At 54.8% G+C, this 16,519-nt stretch overlaps 1 protein-coding gene across 1 annotated transcript; it reads right to left on the bottom strand.

Annotated features, from left to right (window-relative positions):
* Positions 1 to 32: 32 nt before the first annotated feature.
* On the bottom strand, positions 33 to 15,761 carry LOC119853262 (regulator of G-protein signaling 22-like). The gene is made up of 14 exons (XM_043511591.1): positions 15,650 to 15,761; positions 13,942 to 14,095; positions 12,808 to 12,968; positions 11,947 to 11,992; positions 10,362 to 10,501; positions 9,789 to 9,933; positions 8,638 to 8,795; positions 8,199 to 8,356; positions 7,327 to 7,495; positions 5,800 to 5,877; positions 4,047 to 4,950; positions 3,213 to 3,408; positions 2,013 to 2,185; positions 33 to 1,491 (listed from the first exon to the last, which is right to left on the bottom strand). The coding sequence occupies exons 1-14, from the start codon at positions 15,679 to 15,681 to the stop codon at positions 1,384 to 1,386; spliced, it is 2,622 nt and encodes an 873-aa protein (XP_043367526.1). The 5' UTR covers positions 15,682 to 15,761; the 3' UTR covers positions 33 to 1,383.
* Between the last annotated feature and the right edge of the window lie 758 nt (positions 15,762 to 16,519).

Below are 16,519 nucleotides of genomic sequence, written 5' to 3'. Positions count from 1 at the left end.
TTCGCAAAAAGAAAAGGAGGACTTGTGGCACCTTAGAGACTAACAAATTTATTTGAGCATAAGCTTTCGTGAGCTACAGCTCACTTCATCGGATGCATTCGGTGGAAAGAATTTCAGTGGTTAAGGCTAGCCAGGAGGTCATCGCTACAGAGCATGAGGCTGCAGCAGGCAAAGCGTGAGTGAATGTCCCATGTCAGGATCTGAGCTGACCGCCATGCAGGCAGTGGTGGAATCCCTCAGCCCCACAGCCAGCACTGCCCAGCTGCCAGCACTGTCGCACCATCCTCTGGCACTGGCCGCTACCCCACTTTGGCCCAAGAGCCTTGAGTTTGTAGAGCGGCTCCTGTGGGCCTGGAACTCAGTCCCTCACCTGATGATCAACTCAGTCATTCTTAATAGGGACACAGGCTAGTGCCATAAAATAAGAGCCAAATGCATAGCTGTAGCGTGAGCTGTGACATCACATCCTTTGAACTCCACCCCTGGTTAACAAACTCTCCAGCCCCGCCCTGCTGCACCTGGCGCATGACCCTGCTCTGGGCAAAGGGCTGCCTTTCCTTCTCTTTACTATCATGTGTGCTTTAAAAGTGGGGGTGGGCTGTTGAGTCTGGGAGGGAGGAAGAGCAAGCACCTTGTTCCGCCCAGCTGCCTCCAAACTGGAGGCAGAGAGGGGAGGGTCTGAATGAGAATACTGGACTGACCTATTATGTCAGATAAGCAGCCCACCCATGTCTGTCTCAAAGCTTAGGCTGGAATTGCCCTGGTGGCTGCAGCTCTCAGACCTGGAAACTACATATGAGGCTTAACATCACACAGATAGCCCACTGTGATCTCAGCTCCCAGCCACTCTACAAGACTCTTCTTACAAGGGCTTTTCACTGTCATGTGATTGATGTTAACCTGGTCCTTTGAGCAGGAGATGGAAATGCTGGCGGGGGAGGCGTTGGCCTTTTTGTGGAGAGAGAGCAGATCTGGTGCCTGTCATGCTCCCCAGTGCACTAATTCAGCTACTTCAGCAGCACTGAGAATGCGGGCAGCTGCCTCTGCTCTTCTGGGTTCAGCAAGAGCTTTTGTCCAGTCTGGGTAATTGAAACCCTCCTTAATGAGAGAGGGACTTAGGCCAAGACTCCCAGTTTTCTCTCGGTGCCAATAGAACCTTGAACTTCCAGAGGGGTGCCCAAGCCTTGCTTTACCATGCCACCATACAGCATAGGGTCACTGTTCCCAGATGTGTCTCCCAGCTGTTGTCTGTTTGCCTTCCCTGTGTTTAAAAACAGCTCAGAGCTTGATTTTGCAGCACACCGGCTACCTCTAGCTGCCACTCATGTGCCAGTGTTATGGCTCTGCATTGGGTGCTGTAGGCTAGAGCGCTTTCTGTCCTGGTCAGAGCAGCACCGGTACCTCGGGAAGGGGAGGAAGCTGAACTCGTGCTGACCTCTTGCCATTTCCAAACACAGAAGTGCGGTTGCCCGTATCTTCTCTGCTGGAGGCCTGAGTAAAGAGAGGGAGTTATAACATCCAACTCTGTGTGGTTACAGGAGCAGAAAGGCCCTGTAACAAGCTGGAGGAGAGCGGGGACATTGGGTTTGTGTAGGTCACTTCCTGCCCTAGGCTGTAGTGTGTTGTTACTGTCTGCTGTTCAACAGCTGCTGGGTTCCAACCCAGAAGTGGCTGTGTTGAACAGCGGGGGGGGGGGGTAGTATAAGGACAAAAGAGGCTCCAGCCATTCAAGGGGCTGTTTGTTGTGAGTGTTGCTATATGAATAGCTGCTACAAACACCACCTCCTTCCTGTACTGGCATGTGGGTGGGAGGAGCAGCTTGGGTGCTACCAGCAGGAACACCAGGCTGAGCCCCTTTGTGTCCTACCGAAGTCGCCAGGCTGCTGGCAGGAGCATTTCGTAGATTAAACACCTCAGGGCTGAGTTTTCAGTCTGAGTTTACAGCCAGCTGAGACCCTTTGCTGGCTGCCCCTGCTCCCTTTAGGGGTGTGTGTGCAGACTTGCACACTGACCTTCAGGGCAATACCCCTGCTGATGGAGAAGGTGTAAGTGAAGCCGCCCTGCTGCTTGCTCCCCTTCACGTTTGCGCGCTGTTGCAGAGGAGACAGCTGGAATGGTTGTGATGGGCCCTGGAACCGCTCAAACAGGGCCCGTCTCTGCTGTAGGAGCTGCTGGGCTCTCAGCACTGCAGAGGGAGAGAGAGTCACGAGAAAGGGTCTGATTTCTCATTTTTCTCTCCACACCTATCCCAGGACTCTATTCCCTGCCCTCCCCCCTTCCTCCCCCCCCCCGGCCACCTAGGGTTCTGCAGCCCAAGCTAAAGATCAGGTGTGGTCAATATTTGGATTGGATTCCCCCAAAGGAAAGTTCAGGATGATTCAAGGGGGCGGAAAGAACACTCCCTAAAACCTGTACTGAGCCAATGCCCTAGCACGGTGCTAGATGTAACGCTAAGGTCTTGGTTTCTTGTCTTGAGAGAGCCCCTTGCACTTTTCCCCACAGGCAGGAGGCTCCCCCGGTGTTGTGGTCAAACCAACTCTGGTAATTTATGTTCTGCTGCTCTTTAGTCCCCGTGGTTTCCTCTGGATGCATGATACTTCACTTCCCCTTGTGTAGTGACTGGGGCAGCATGACTGCTGTAGCCCACCCTGTGTTGGTCACACTTAAGTAGCGCTGATTCTTGTCTCTACATTATCTGTAAAGCTTTTTGGATGAAAAGGGCTCTGGGAAGAGTAATGGATCTGACACTGAGCCCTTGGAGGGACAGTTCTCTCTGCCCCTGCTCAAGGAAACAGCTTAAGTGCTGCCAAGGGACTTCTGCGGCTCAGCGTTTTGAAAGGGCAGTTTTGCACATGGAGCACCTGGCCAGTGTGGAGGAGAAATCTCTCAGCACAGCACCATCCCTGCAGATGTTTACTGTGTTAGAGCAGGCACTTAGCCTGCATGAGACAGGAACTGGTGGCAAAAGCCTGTCGGGGCAATAAATACTCATTCTACAAGGCAGTCCCATGGGGAATTTATCCCTGAGGGCAGGACCACCCTTCTGCAATTGCTAGGAGTGAAAGGCCCTACTAGCCTCAGCATGTTATCGGTCCACACAAGGGACAAGAGACGCACAAAGATGAGCCCTGGGGGTGCCCTTTCCTGGGGCCAGAGCTGCACCATGGGCTTGGACTCTACAGTCCGACAGGGACTCAGGGTGATGAACGTACCTGGGGCTCTCTGGACACTCTCAAGTGACCGCTTCAGCCAGGCCTTTCGGAACCCAGCCCAGTACGGCAGTAGGGTGCTGAAGACAGAGTCCCTCAGCTCATCGAACAGGCTGGGAGGCGGTGTTGGGGCATCCTGCTGGAGGGCCTGCTCGGCTGCCCAGATAGCTCTCCCCAGCTTCTCAGCATCCATCACCACCTAGGGAGCAAGCCACAAACACACTCAAGGGCTTGGGGCAGCGGAGCAAGTCTCCATGTTACCAGCTGCAGAAACCTTTCCCCCTCCCTCGCTTCAATAGCGTAAGGCCACGGGCGGGGGCAGGGATCTGCTAGATATCCCAGCTGCTTCTATGCCAGTTTGGCCTCTCATTCTGCACAGGCTGATGCTAGGCTCTCTCAGCCCCAATGCTACCAGGTGCTGATGTGGAGAGCATTTCCCAGACCAGGTGAGCTGAGGACAGGTTTGGGGTGCAAGGTGGGGGGCTGAGCTGCGGACGGGGTGGGAGCTAGCCTGGGCTGAAGTTGGCCTGGGGATTACGTTGGGGTTGATCACTGTATTTCATCATCTTGGAATTTTTTGGGTGGGGGAGGAAATTGGGAACTAGCCTGTTCCCTCTTACAGCATTAAATATGGCCATTGAGGCCCAGTCCTGCTGTCCCTGACTTCAGTGGGAGCCCACAGAGGTTACACACCCACCACTCTGTTTTGCAGAACTCCTTTGTTAAATATCAATGCATAGCTAAATACTTCAGACCCAGCTCCTCCTCTCTTGTCCTAGGCCTGCCTGACAGTCTCTTTGCCACATCCCTACTCTTCTGTCAGAGCATGAGGCCTACCTGCAGCCGGGGCTCCAGCTGGGAGACAAGGAAGCAGTTGTGGATCACCTGCACCTTCTTCCTCAGGAGAGCCCTGTCTGACATGGCATGATGGGCGTTCTTGAACTTCTGCACCTCCAGCTGGAAGTGCAGGCTGTGCTCCAGCACAGGGGGGCCATGGACCTGCAGGTGTTTGAGGAAATGCAGCCTCTCCAGGGTGGGCCAGCCTTCGGCAGCAGCCCTGAGGAATTGGCAGAAGGAGGCCTTGTCTTCCTGGCTGGGCTGGGCTGTAGCTGCTAGCCCCCCGGCAGCTTTCCTGGTCCTAAGACGCTTGAGGGCCACCTTGGCAGCCAGCAAATGCAGGAGCGGCTGAAGCTTGGGCCAGCCCTCATCTTGGATCCGGGAAGGCTGTACTCCATGTCTGTTCAGCCCCTTGCTCACCTCAGCCCAAAAGCTCTCAAAGGCCGGAGCAATGTGTGCATACAAGGCAGCTTGGATTTCTTCCACATTAGAGTCACTTACTACTCCCTGGCCCACCTCTGCCCTCAGTCTCTTCCTCAGCTCCCTGGGGAGGTGAGGTCCCAGCGGCCCAGCCCCTTCCCAGAGGTCCAGGAGCTTCAGCATACAGCTCAGCCGTTTCCTGCCCTCTGGAGCTGCCCGGCACTGCTCCAGCTTCTCCAATAGCCCTAGCACTCTCTGGAGCCCTGCATCTTGCATTTCCTGAGCTGCCTTTCTATAGGCTTTGAAAACCACCTTGTTGCTGAGCAGTTCCAGGGCACGCTGGGGTGTCACTGACCCTTCCCCGCTTGCCAGGCCAGCATGGCTTGAGCCCTGGGGCTTGGCTGCTGCTTTCTTCCCCCACCTCCTCTGCTGTTCTCTGCCTTCCTGGGCATGAAAGCTGGTATTTTCCTTCCTCTTCCTGGCCCTGCAAGGATGCAAACAGGTTCTCAATACAACCATAGCACATCAGGCTATGATCTTGTTGGATCTCATAAGCTGAGCAGCATCATGCCTGCTCTGTACTTAGATGGGAAACCCTTCCTTTCCCCCTCCACACCAAGTGAAACCAAAAAGCAGTAATTACAGGTGGTTTTGAGGGAGTACCTACACCAAGTCTGTGCTATCCCTGTGTCCTCGCATGAAGCTGGTGGTTGCTGTGCTGTTGGAGATGTTTTTTCAGGGTCTGACCACTTATGGTCAGTGTAAATCCCACGAGACGGAGGGCTTGTCCTAACCCTCTTCCAGGGCAGGGAATTGTATCCTGCCTCCTAACTTCCCTCTGCAGTGGGACGCTGTGTTCTTCATGTCCTCCGCAGTGTTTGTGTGGTGGGGAAATAGCTGCCTTAATCCACCCCAGCCACAGCTGCATGCCAGTGGAGGGCACAGTGATTCTCGGCATGAGAGTTCTGTGAAGTGATTTGGGTCCTTTCGCAAAAGAGGGATAAGATCTAAATATAAGATCATTATCAATATAGCAGCCTGCATTCTCCTCCGGGCATCAGGGCTCTATAGTGCATCCCCAGAGCACACGTTCTTAACCAGGCACATGCAGTAGAGGCTACATAAACATAGTGGGGACAGTGGGCAGCAGGGACTTGACTAAAGAGGCTGGAATTTTAGCTGTGAAAATGATTCATCAGCTTGGTAACACCTCTGGGAATCCAAATGTCCAACTGGACACCTGACTTCCTTTTGGAGTGCTCACAAAGCGGGGTTTGCCAGCCTGAATCCCAAGCAACTATGTCCCCTTTGCTGAGTTCAGACAAAGAAGTACCTGTCTCTTCTCTGCTTTATTCTACTATCTTTGCTCCTGACATCCTGCACTTCCAAGTAAGAGGCTGGGACGCAGTACCTGCAAGAAAGAGGGTGGCACAGAGCAAATGAGTCAAGTGGGCAGCTGTCTCACTTAGCAGAGTTTAAAAGATTTTTGCGATGTGCACTGGCCGATTGGAAACAATTCTCTTAAGCTGCAGCCCAAAGCTGGAAGTGAATGAAATACCCAGGCCAATCCTTCATTTAGCTGCTCCACTCTCAAGTGGAGGTGCCGTCAGGAGTGGAGCAGGAGAGCTGGCTAGCGAGCAGTTCCCAGCTACTCCAGTCCTAGCCTCCCACAGAAGAAGGGGCTGTAGGGAGAGGAGCAGGAGCACTGGCTTTGGGGAGAGCTCACAGGTACTTTCAGCAGGCCATGTGCGAGAAGGTAGTGGGTGAGCACTGGCTTTGGGGCAAGGGGGAGCTCCTAGATTACTCCAGTCTGAGCTTCTCCCAGCAGGACGTGCTCCAGAAGATGGTGCAGGAGCACCTATAGTAAGATGAGGCCCTGAAACATAAACCTTTGGTATCAGAGGCCTGGTATGAGGCCTAAGGCCTGAACTAAAGTAACGGTCCAGACTTTGCTAACAAAGCAAAGTTAAGCTGTGAGTCAGAGGCAGGCCCTGCTCATGAAAGCTGGCAAGGAAAGGGCTGATGCTGCAAGATGATACATACCTAAAAGGTACTGGGCACTAGATATCAGAACACTCCGATACTTGCACATTCCACACACATAACAAGCAACAGAGGCAAAAGGGTAATATGATGGATAGAGTTGTTTTGTTCGAACCAACATGTACAAGGAGAGAGGAGGCACCTGGCTACATAAAGGGGTTATTTACCTTGTTACGTAGAGGGGTTGAATCTCAATACAGCAGGAGTGATGCATAACTTGTTTGTACCTGTGTATAAGAATGCATCCCTGGGGCAGTGTCTCTGTCCGGCCTAGGGGCAGTGCAGTATCCCACCACTGACTGAGCTGTGTCCATTGTCAGGGAGCACATATGTACTAGCAGAACTGTAGACATCTGATCCGGGGAGCTAGAGACTTTCATTTGACAATAAACCTGGCCGGGTACCTTCGTACCTTATCGGAGTCTGTGGTCATTGGGGGTTCTCTTGGGGTCTGCTGCGTCAGCTATCTATGCAGAGCCAGGGCAGCGCACAGAGGGAACACACGCACGCAGCCGACTGTTATCAACAGTGGATAGAGCAGAGCACTACAGTGGTGGTGTCTGACAACAGCACCTACTGTAGAAGGCCTGAATCCAGGACTGCCAGCATTTTGTTTGAGGCTGCAAGGAGCCAAAGTGCCTGGAGAGGAGGAATAAGGCCCTTCACTGGGTGCAGTTAGGGAGCTGTCTCAGCTATGTGTCCGTGGATAAAGCAAGAACTGAATTCCCCTATAAACCACTTCTCTCCCCCTTGCCAGAGTGCTTTACACCCGTGTCTGGAAACCAAAGAAGAGGACCTAGGGGTTCTTGGGACTCACTCCAGGAAGGTGGCTATCTCATGGCAGAGGTAGTGGAGCCAGGCCTCACAGAGAACAGCGAGCACATGCTGAGCCACTGGCTCCAAGGCCAAAGGCTCCAGAGGTTGGTTGCTGGAGCTGAGCATCTCCTGGAGCTGCTGGATGTAATGTGGCATATCGGAGCTGAGTCCTGCAGGGAGAAGAAAAGCAGAGCGGAGAGTTGGCCTTGGACTCCATCTTCAAAGGCAAGTTTGCTGGGGTAAGGAAGTGAGTAACATGCAGCCACTCGACACGAACCCTCCTCCAGTGCACCCCTTTGCACTGGTTCTCCAGAGGAGTCCAAGGAAATCTCCCCACGAGGCAGTGTGTTGGTCCCCAGCTGCCATTTACGGAAGAAAGTGGTGCAGTAAGTCTACTTGAGTAGGAAACTAGATACTCTCCCTGCACCCTATACACCAGCCAGTGCCTCCCATGTGTCCATACAACTGAGATGGGCTGTGGTAGCGACTCCTCTCCCAGAGGATGGGCTGCTTCTCTCGCTTTGGGAATTCACTGGGCTATTGCTCCCATTCTAGACCTTCTGTCACTGGGACCATGGAAAATGGGTTATTTAGCAGCTGGAGGAGGGGGGCAACTTGCTTTCCAACCTCAAATCCATTTTGGGTGGCTGCAGGTTCAGACTCAGACTGTCCCTCTAGACCCCTGAATGTTTTCTGGTATTACACTCCCACTCACTTATGTTCTCTAGCACCAATAATTTTGCTCATTAGTCCCTATGGTCCCCCTGGTGCAGGTCTCTGGGATTCAGCCCGGGATCCTCATGTACACCCAGCCACAGTTGAACCCAGCACCAAGTGGATTTGGCCACTGAATGCATATGGTGTGGAGCTCACCGACATCATATGGCGCACCGTGCACCAAATACATGTGGAAGATCTGCCAGTCTGAGCAGTGGGGCTGGAGCCAGTCTGTCTGCCACTCCCACGTGGCCTGGTGCTCCTCCAGCGCTAGCCACAGCTGGAAGTTATGGACCTTCTGAGCATCCTCAAACCTGGAGGGTAAGCAGGGAAAGAATGCGCATCAGCCTGGGGGAGTGTGATCAGTGAATTAGTCCCGTCTCCTCTGCAGCAGCCAGCAGAAATAGAGCCCAGCTAGCTTGTACAAGGCTGTATGGTAGCCCCTGGAGAAAACTACCCTAAGCCAACATTTGCCTCTGATGCATCAAGTATCTGTTGCAGCTGGAGGCAACATAGCAGCAAAGTCTACATTTCCAGGGATTCCCCAGCTCAGGCAGGTGGCTGAAAAGGATAGGGACAGGAGAGAGAGACTAACCTGGTCAGGTAGTGAAGAAAGCTCCCCCCAGCCCCAGGATCACACATTAATGCTTGGAGGAGATGGGAGGTCAGCAGTGTGTCAGGGAGATTCCATGGGAGGTCTGGCTGCCGAGCTGATGCAATCCTCCCTCGCCAGCTTGCACCGGAGCGCGGAAGCTGCATCAGATGGACAGCAAGAAGAGGTTTTCAATGCTATATTCATTTTGACCCTCACTGCTGGCTCTCCAAAGGTGACAGAGAGCTGCCTCAGGCCCTGGCCAGAGATAGATCCCCAATTAGAGAAGAGGAACCACACACAATAACTCTTGGCTGCATTACCAGTCACAATCCTGCATGGCTGGCTGCTACTAACAGTGCAGAAGGACATCTCAAGTGCTCGAGGAAGAACTTGAGCAGAATTGTGTCTTTTTTATGGCCCTTCTCCCCCAGGCTCTATTCATTCACCCCATTTACAAGCCCTGCAGCTCCTGTCAGGGGCTGTCTACACTGGTGCTGATAATTTCCAGCTCAAGGAGACATACCCATGCTAGCTCCATCTTCTAACAGAAGTGTATCTGCAATGGTGCAACCAGCGGAGGGCCGAGCCACCCCGAGTATAATCCCATCTGAGACCCTAGTCTCATGCTCAGGGGGGCTAGCCCCTCCTGCCATTCACATCACTACGGCTATTTTTAGTGCACTAAAAAGAGTTTGACCAGAGCTAGTGCAGATATTTCTACTGGGGCTGGAAATTACACCTCCAGCTCTAGTGTAGACATGCCCTCCATCTCAGAGAGACTCAGGCTGTGGTGAGCTGGGGAAGAGGGGACTTACATGTGCCATCCCTTCCATCACTCAAACCATTATGTGCTGTGACCCTCATGTTAGAGCTAAAGGCTCCCCCCGTCCCCCGCAAACGAGCCTAGTGTTGAGGGGGCCTGTGATTCTGCTGGTACCACCTCTGCCTACTATACCATTTTGGTGGTGTCCTTGCCACCAGCTTGGTGGCTGTCTGCCCCACCTCCCACATGGCAATTACAGAGCCATCCTTATTTTGGATGGCAGAGTGTTATGTCCACGTGCTGTTAACCTGCCTCAGTGTTGGATTGCGTCACGTTAGGAAGAGACACACACAATATCCAAACCATGCTCCCTGGAGGCGTTACGTACGCTGAACCAGTCTGCGCTTCTATTCGTGCAGTTCATGCATCCGTCACCCACAACAGGAAGCAATGCAAATACCTTGAGCGAAGGCAGGAAGTCAGTAGCCACGGGCGGCCTAGGCTTGGTCTGGGAGCCTGAGGTGGGTTCAGCACTACCATGGAGTCAAAATAAATATGTAACAACACCCTGCTTTCCAAGCAGTTCAGTCTCATTTTAAGAGTTGAGAAACTGAGCCAGCGGGAGAGGTCAGGCAGGAAGGCAGTGGGAAGAGAACCCAGCTCCCCAGTAGGAAACTATGCCCCATCTCGGTCCTCTAACCATTGGATCTCACTCCCCTACTAGGTCCAGGAATAGAAACCAGGAGTCCTGATTCTCAGCCCTGCTGTAACCACTGGATCCTCCCTCCTACAGGCCTCTGCAGTTGGTGAGGCCAACAGGGACTGTGGAGTCTGTGAAGAGCTCCAGCAAGCTTCCCAGTTCTCTTGTGGCTTGTCCAATACAGCAGCAGGCCCTGCCTCCTGACAGCTACAAAAGGAGAAGCTTTCCCTCCCCGTTACCACATCATCCTATTGCACGAACCTGAGGTGTCTGGTTCTCTGGTGGTGGAGGAGAAACCTGGGAACCCAGTAGGCACGCAGGCGTCTCAGAGCATCGTACTGGCTCCTGCTGAAGGCAGTGAAAGTCGCCTCGACGCTGCCCTGAGCCTCGCACTTCGGCTCCTGCCAGCAGAGAGGGGAGAACAGCACATGTCAGCCACACCACCACTCACCATCGCCCGGGCCAGCCACCCTCACCAGGCCTCACTGAGCCACACTGTGCTCTGGGGTCAGAATACCCCACCGTGTCCCTGCTTGAGCATGGCTCAGTCTTGGTTTCCTCCATTCTCTGCCTAGGCTTGGCTCCAGCAATGTGCTTTAATACCACGGTCCTCAGCCTAGTGCCTTTGTGACACCAGGGAAGAGATCCTGACGCCCGGCTCCATGGGGATCCCAATGTGACACTGATGCCCCTCGGTGGGTCGTCGGCAGTGGGGATCAAACCTGGGACCTCTTGAACTTAATGCATGAGTCTCTACTGCCTGCTGTAAAAGACACAGCCAAGGCTGTAGTAGGCCCATTAATCTTTAGCTGGCCTGGCCACCGCTGGAGAGGGACAGAGCACCAAACCGAGCAGGCACAGCTTACACCAAGCTGGGGCAGAGGAGAACAATCAGAGGGGAAAGTCACCCAACACCCATCTGCCATTAACCCTTTGCAGAACTTGTGGCTAACAATATCTACCAGCTGAGAGGAAGCACAGACCCTAGAAGCCAGGACCTTAGGGGCTGTTGGTTTCACATTCTCTCTCTCAGTATCAGAAGATAAATGAATCCAGTAAGCACAAAATACTCTACTGAGCCTGCCTCGTAGCTGACAGAGGCTCATTGCGTACCTGGGGAGGGACTCGGCCACAGAGCATTCACTTCAACATACAGTGTCCTACCCATGCCACCAAACCACGGCTCAGTTTGGTACAGATAGGGCCATGCTGGCAACCTCTGTGCAGGGTGTGCCTCAGGCTGTCAGTCAGGGGCAGGCTTGTGAGGTGGGTGGGGGAGCTCCCTGTGTCTGGCTCCAGCCAGCGCTGTTCCTCCCTCATTCCTTCTGTCCCTCCCGAGCTCTGCCCGGCTTGCTGCCCTCATACGCTATTGTGTGGCTGGACCCTCTGTCCACTCCAGCCTGGGCAATCAGTCATGACCCTGCGCTAACAATGACCATTGGCCACCAGCTCCTGGATGCTCTTGAGAGGCAAGCGATGCAACAGGCAGAGCCGGGATGTCGGGCTCAGCACCTAGATCACTCTGCATTAAGGCCAGAGTCAACCCCCACAGATGGCCAGGCAGTCGTCCTGGGAAACGGGCAGCAGTAGGACCCCAGTGTCACTGGAAGGCAGGAGCAGAGCAGCTGCAGAAGCAGCTGGCAATTTAATGAGCCCAGGCATTTCCTGGTGGGGGAGGCAGTTCACACAAGGAGCATTCCCCAGGGCTCTGCTGTCTCACCTCTGCTAGCAGCTTAGGTGTGAGATTCACAGACCTGCCAAGAGCAAATGTATGTGTATGCTAAGGCTGCGGGGGGGGGGGGGGGAGGAAGAGGGTGGGCAACTGCACCCCAGCAGCTTCACTCACCTGGGAGGCCAGAGACAGACTCAGCTTGTATGTGTCTTGAATGTTCCTGCAAAGAAAAGAACAATGGCTGCACCCCAGTAAAGGTTGAAGCAGCTCAGGCCCTGGGCTTCAGACAGCCATGGTCTCAATGCTAGAGAAGCCAGGACATGCAGGGTACTTCCTAAGCACACTGATTGCCGCAGCTCAGAACCGGACAAGTCAGCTATCCCCAAGCACCTCCGCCCAGAGGGGATCACAACCTGGACAGTGTCCGGTCCTCTGTGCTTCTCCTGTCGCCCTGTCTTACTGGGTGCACGGTGAGCGGCTACAAGGCCACAAGCATCCAGAGTCGTCTGCCAGGCGGAACAGACCCATACAAGCTGCTCTTCTCTCATACCTCAAGCCTCCCAGAACCCTCAAGAGCCCAAGGGGTCCTGAAAGTGGGTCTGGTTATTCTGCATGGGGCTGACCCCTGCTGGGCCCAAGGACGATGCTGCCTTTGCAGTCCCTGGTATGAGTCTGTCTGACTGGCATGAGTCTGTCTCCCTAGAGCCTTCGCCTGCTCCTTACACTGACAAGTGGGAGATCTGGGGGCTCATCACAGGGATTTTGAGCTGGGATTCTCCAATCTCTCTACACCACGGTCTGAGTGACACCGCCTGGCTGCTAGAAACACAGTACCACCTGCCCCTACTGGAGCGGGAGCAGATCCAGACCTGTGGGCAGCAAGGGTGTGAGGTCACCACCTTATATAGGCTCAACAGCAGAGCCATGCCCCCTAGTGTGCAAACAAGGGGATGGGCACAGGAACAAAGCCACTCCCTCTTGCCCCTCCCCCAGTGTGTGAACGGGGCGGGGGTTCATTGGGACACCCATCCCTACCGACAGAGGCTGACATAGAGGAGCTGGGCCTCCCGGTGGGCAGCATTGGCCTCTAAGCACTTGGTGCGCTCCATAACATCCTCACAGTCCATCCAGAAGTGAAGGAGATGGATCCCCAGGGTGCCATGGAGAAACTCCTTGAAGCCATCCATACCAGCCCTCTGCAACACAAGGGGGTGGGGGGCACAGTGGGAGGCTGGGTTCTGCACGTGCAGGGAGGAGGCTGGAATTCAGCCCCAGAACAGAGCAGGGAGGGGCCCCACCTCCCCCTTTAACAGAGTCTGACCCCTCCGGGAATTACTCTATAAGTCAGACTGATAACGAGGGGCACCCAGGGCCCCTTTTTTGACCATCAGTGTTTGACCCAGATGCTGCTGCAGCTGTGAGGCCCTCCCATCTCCCACAGGGCTGGCACCCAGGGGAATGAAGACAGTTCCTCAGGGTAATGGCTGCAACCCTGCTTAGGCTTCCCTCTCCTGGTGGACAAGCCAGGAATCTGATGGCTTATCTGCCAGGCATTCCCTCACCATTGGGATAAACAAGGGTACTTCACTGGCTGCTGTGGTGAGGCCCAGCCCAATTCTCCCCATGATCTCCTGCCTAGAGGGTGCTGGGAGGTCTCAGCGCTGGGATCAGCATGCAGTTGTCCCCGGCTGGCCATGTTACCCTGGGTCCCTATGACCGCTCTTACGAATGCAGAGCAGGGACACCAGTGCTGCAGGACCAGGGACAGACCGATGGAAGGAAAGTGGCCAGCCCTAGCAGAGGCTGCAGCCAAGGTTTATTCCTAGAACCCCATAAATCCCACAGTTCTATATACTAGGGGAGCTGCAACCAACAGGTTTCCTGCCCCAAGGTCCAGAGTGGAGCAGAACTGGAGAGGCAGCTGCTTGTTCCTGACTGGAGGGGGATGGATAGGGAGAGGAGGGAGGTGGCAGAGGGAGGAAGGGAGAAACAAGGAGCTGTTAGGAGTAAGGCTTGGGGAGATGGAAGTGCGTGGGGCCAGGAATCACTAGTGGGCCTGCAGGCCGGCACCTGGCACAGGGGAAGGGGAGACAGTATGGCAGCTGGCTAATATCTCCATCAACATGCACCTCACAGCCCCATCCTTCAGCAGGGTCCAACGAGACTCACCGTCCCCAGCACCTCCTCCTTCAGCTGCTGAAGAGTGGAACGGCCAAAACCAGGGAGCAGCCAGGATTCCTCCCCTCCCTCAGAGGCGCTTGATTCGTCCAGGTCAAACTGCAGCACCTTCCTGGTGCCTGAGGCCGGCTCCCCTTGGCGCCTGCTGTGAGAGAAGGGAGAGGGGCTCCTCTGGCACTGGGCACAGGGTGTGTCAGAGCGCAGAGCCTGGGCAACTCACAGGGACACCTGTATGCAGGGCTACAATGGAATTACCCTGCACATCCCATCCTGCCCCCGTACCATACCCAACCCCACATCCACCCTACTTCCCCTGCCACTGATTCATCGTACCCACTGAGCCCCCAACCCCTGCCAGAGAGAGAAATGCCCTTTGGGTGCTAGCTGGGTGGCTGGTGGGTCAGCACTCTGGGAACAATGGGGCCTTCTAAAGGCACAAGGGGTCAGTGATAGGGAGGTTCCCGCCACAGGACACAACACCCCAGCGCAGTCCTGTACCCCGCCCACCCCCAGCATACATCATACGCATCCCCGGGGCACCCCAGGGCAGCCGCACACCTCAATATGCACAACTCCCCCAGCAAACACACCACAATGCTTCCCCCAGGGATACACACAGCTCCGGGGCCTTTGGAAACAGAGCTAAGAAAAAGGCAGCTCAAGCTCAGTCTCAAACCTGGCCCAGGGAGGTGCATGGAAAGAAAGCCACCGAGAAAGCTAGGCGTTGGGGTTATCCCCCTTCCCCCCACCCCCCAGCCCTGAGAGCAAAACAACGTAACATCCAGACCCCCCCCCAGGCAGAATGTGACAGCCCCCACTAACGCTATTGCATGCCAGAGACGGCCCCATGCTCCAAACTGGGCTCGGATCAGACCCGGAGCAGCTGCAGCCCTGTCCTACGGCCCTTCCTTTCCTGCTGCAGGTCTGGAATCCAAGCCCGGCCACGTGCTGAGGGAGAGACAGGGAGAGAATCCCTTCCCCTGCTGTGTCCCCCAAGCCAGCCCCCCCACACCAGGCCCCTTCTCTGAGGGCATCACAAGATCACACTGGATGCTGCATGGAGCCTCTCTCAACCCCCCTCCCCTCCCATCAGACATAAATCACTCAGCAAGGGGAGCCTGCCACCCCCACAGCGCAGCGCTAGTCCGCAGCCCACCTCCACATGCCTCTCACTCTGCCTCTCTGCCTGGCCGAGCGGTGATGACACAGCACCCCCTCCCCCACTGGGGCATTAACAGGCAGAGAGCGCCCAGGCATGAGAAGGCAGCTAACAAGGCAGCCTGTGAAATGTTAAAGCACAGCACTGGGAACCAGGGTGCCAGGCCAGGCTCTGCCCCAAGACACGCTGTGCCACTTCGGGGGAATTACGACCTCCCCGTGTCTTGGTTTCCCCATCTGCAAAGGGAGGCTGAAATCTGCAACACACTTTGAGGTTCTGGGATAAAAGGGGCTAGATCAGTGCAAGATATTGTCATGCTCCTCACAGCCCCCCTGAGGAGCTGTCTCTTCTTCTCAGCCTTGGGAAGGAGCAGTCAGTGCTGAGCCAGACCACCACGTACTCTCACTTCAGCCCATTCCCAAGCCCTCAGCTTGCTCTGACTGTGCACTTGGCAGGGCTGCTACTTCCCCCTAGTTACTGCACATTGCCTGCTCCTCCTCCCCAGCACCAGGAGGTGCATTAATGCCTTCGTAGCCTTACCTGCCCAGGTGGTACTTGATGTGCCCTGCCATGGGTGAAGAGCTAAAGGCAGCTCTGGTCAGGCCAGCAAAGGGTCTCTCAGACCCACCAGTATTGGTCCAGCCATCCACGGATCCTTCTGTAAGCATAACACAAGTGACATGTCATAAATTAGTCCACGTGTCTAGACTCTGCAGCAGTTCTGTGGTAGCTGGGCCAAAATGCCTCCATGGCTAGCTCCTGTCCAGTGCCCGCAGTGGCCCTAGGTAGCAGCCTGTGCGTTGTACCTGTCTGGGATTCCGGCTCCCACTCTGGGATTTGACAGGAAACCAGGAGCCATGGAATCCGCTCTGCACTCTAGGGAGCAGGGGAACCCAGCTGTTATTTGCTCTAAAAAGCTGCATGGGTTGTCAGCTTTACCTGCCACAGAAATGCAAACACATCTGGGATGCAGCAGCCAATTAACAGCCGCATAACACAGCAGCTTAGGACCAGAAGAAGCATACAGAAGATTGTTCCCAGTTAAAAGGCAAGGGACACTCAGGGAGATAGAACTTAGTTGTCCCTATTGCAACGTGGTCAGACACCAGAGCTAATACCCCGACACCCACAAAAATTGCCTGGGATCTTTAATGACTATGGGTGGGCAGGGCCTCAGTTTTACATCTCATCTGAAAGCTGTTACCTCCTGTAGCCCTGCCCCTCCTAGCAGCACACCGGAGTCAGTGCTGGCTCGCAGAGGACAGCTGCTCTACTGAATCCCACATTTGCTGCAGCATCTACACTTTCCTTGTGTGCCTCCCATCTAGGGTGACCAGACAGCAAGTGTGAAAAATCAGGACTGGGATGGGGGGGCAATAGGGACCTATATAAGACAAAACCCCAAATATC

The sequence above is a fragment of the Dermochelys coriacea genome, chromosome 3 (genome assembly GCF_009764565.3).
Source record: "Dermochelys coriacea isolate rDerCor1 chromosome 3, rDerCor1.pri.v4, whole genome shotgun sequence".
Taxonomy (NCBI): Eukaryota; Metazoa; Chordata; order Testudines; family Dermochelyidae; genus Dermochelys; species Dermochelys coriacea.
Note: the sequence above shows the minus strand (reverse complement) of the source record. Positions and strands in the feature narration are given on the sequence as shown.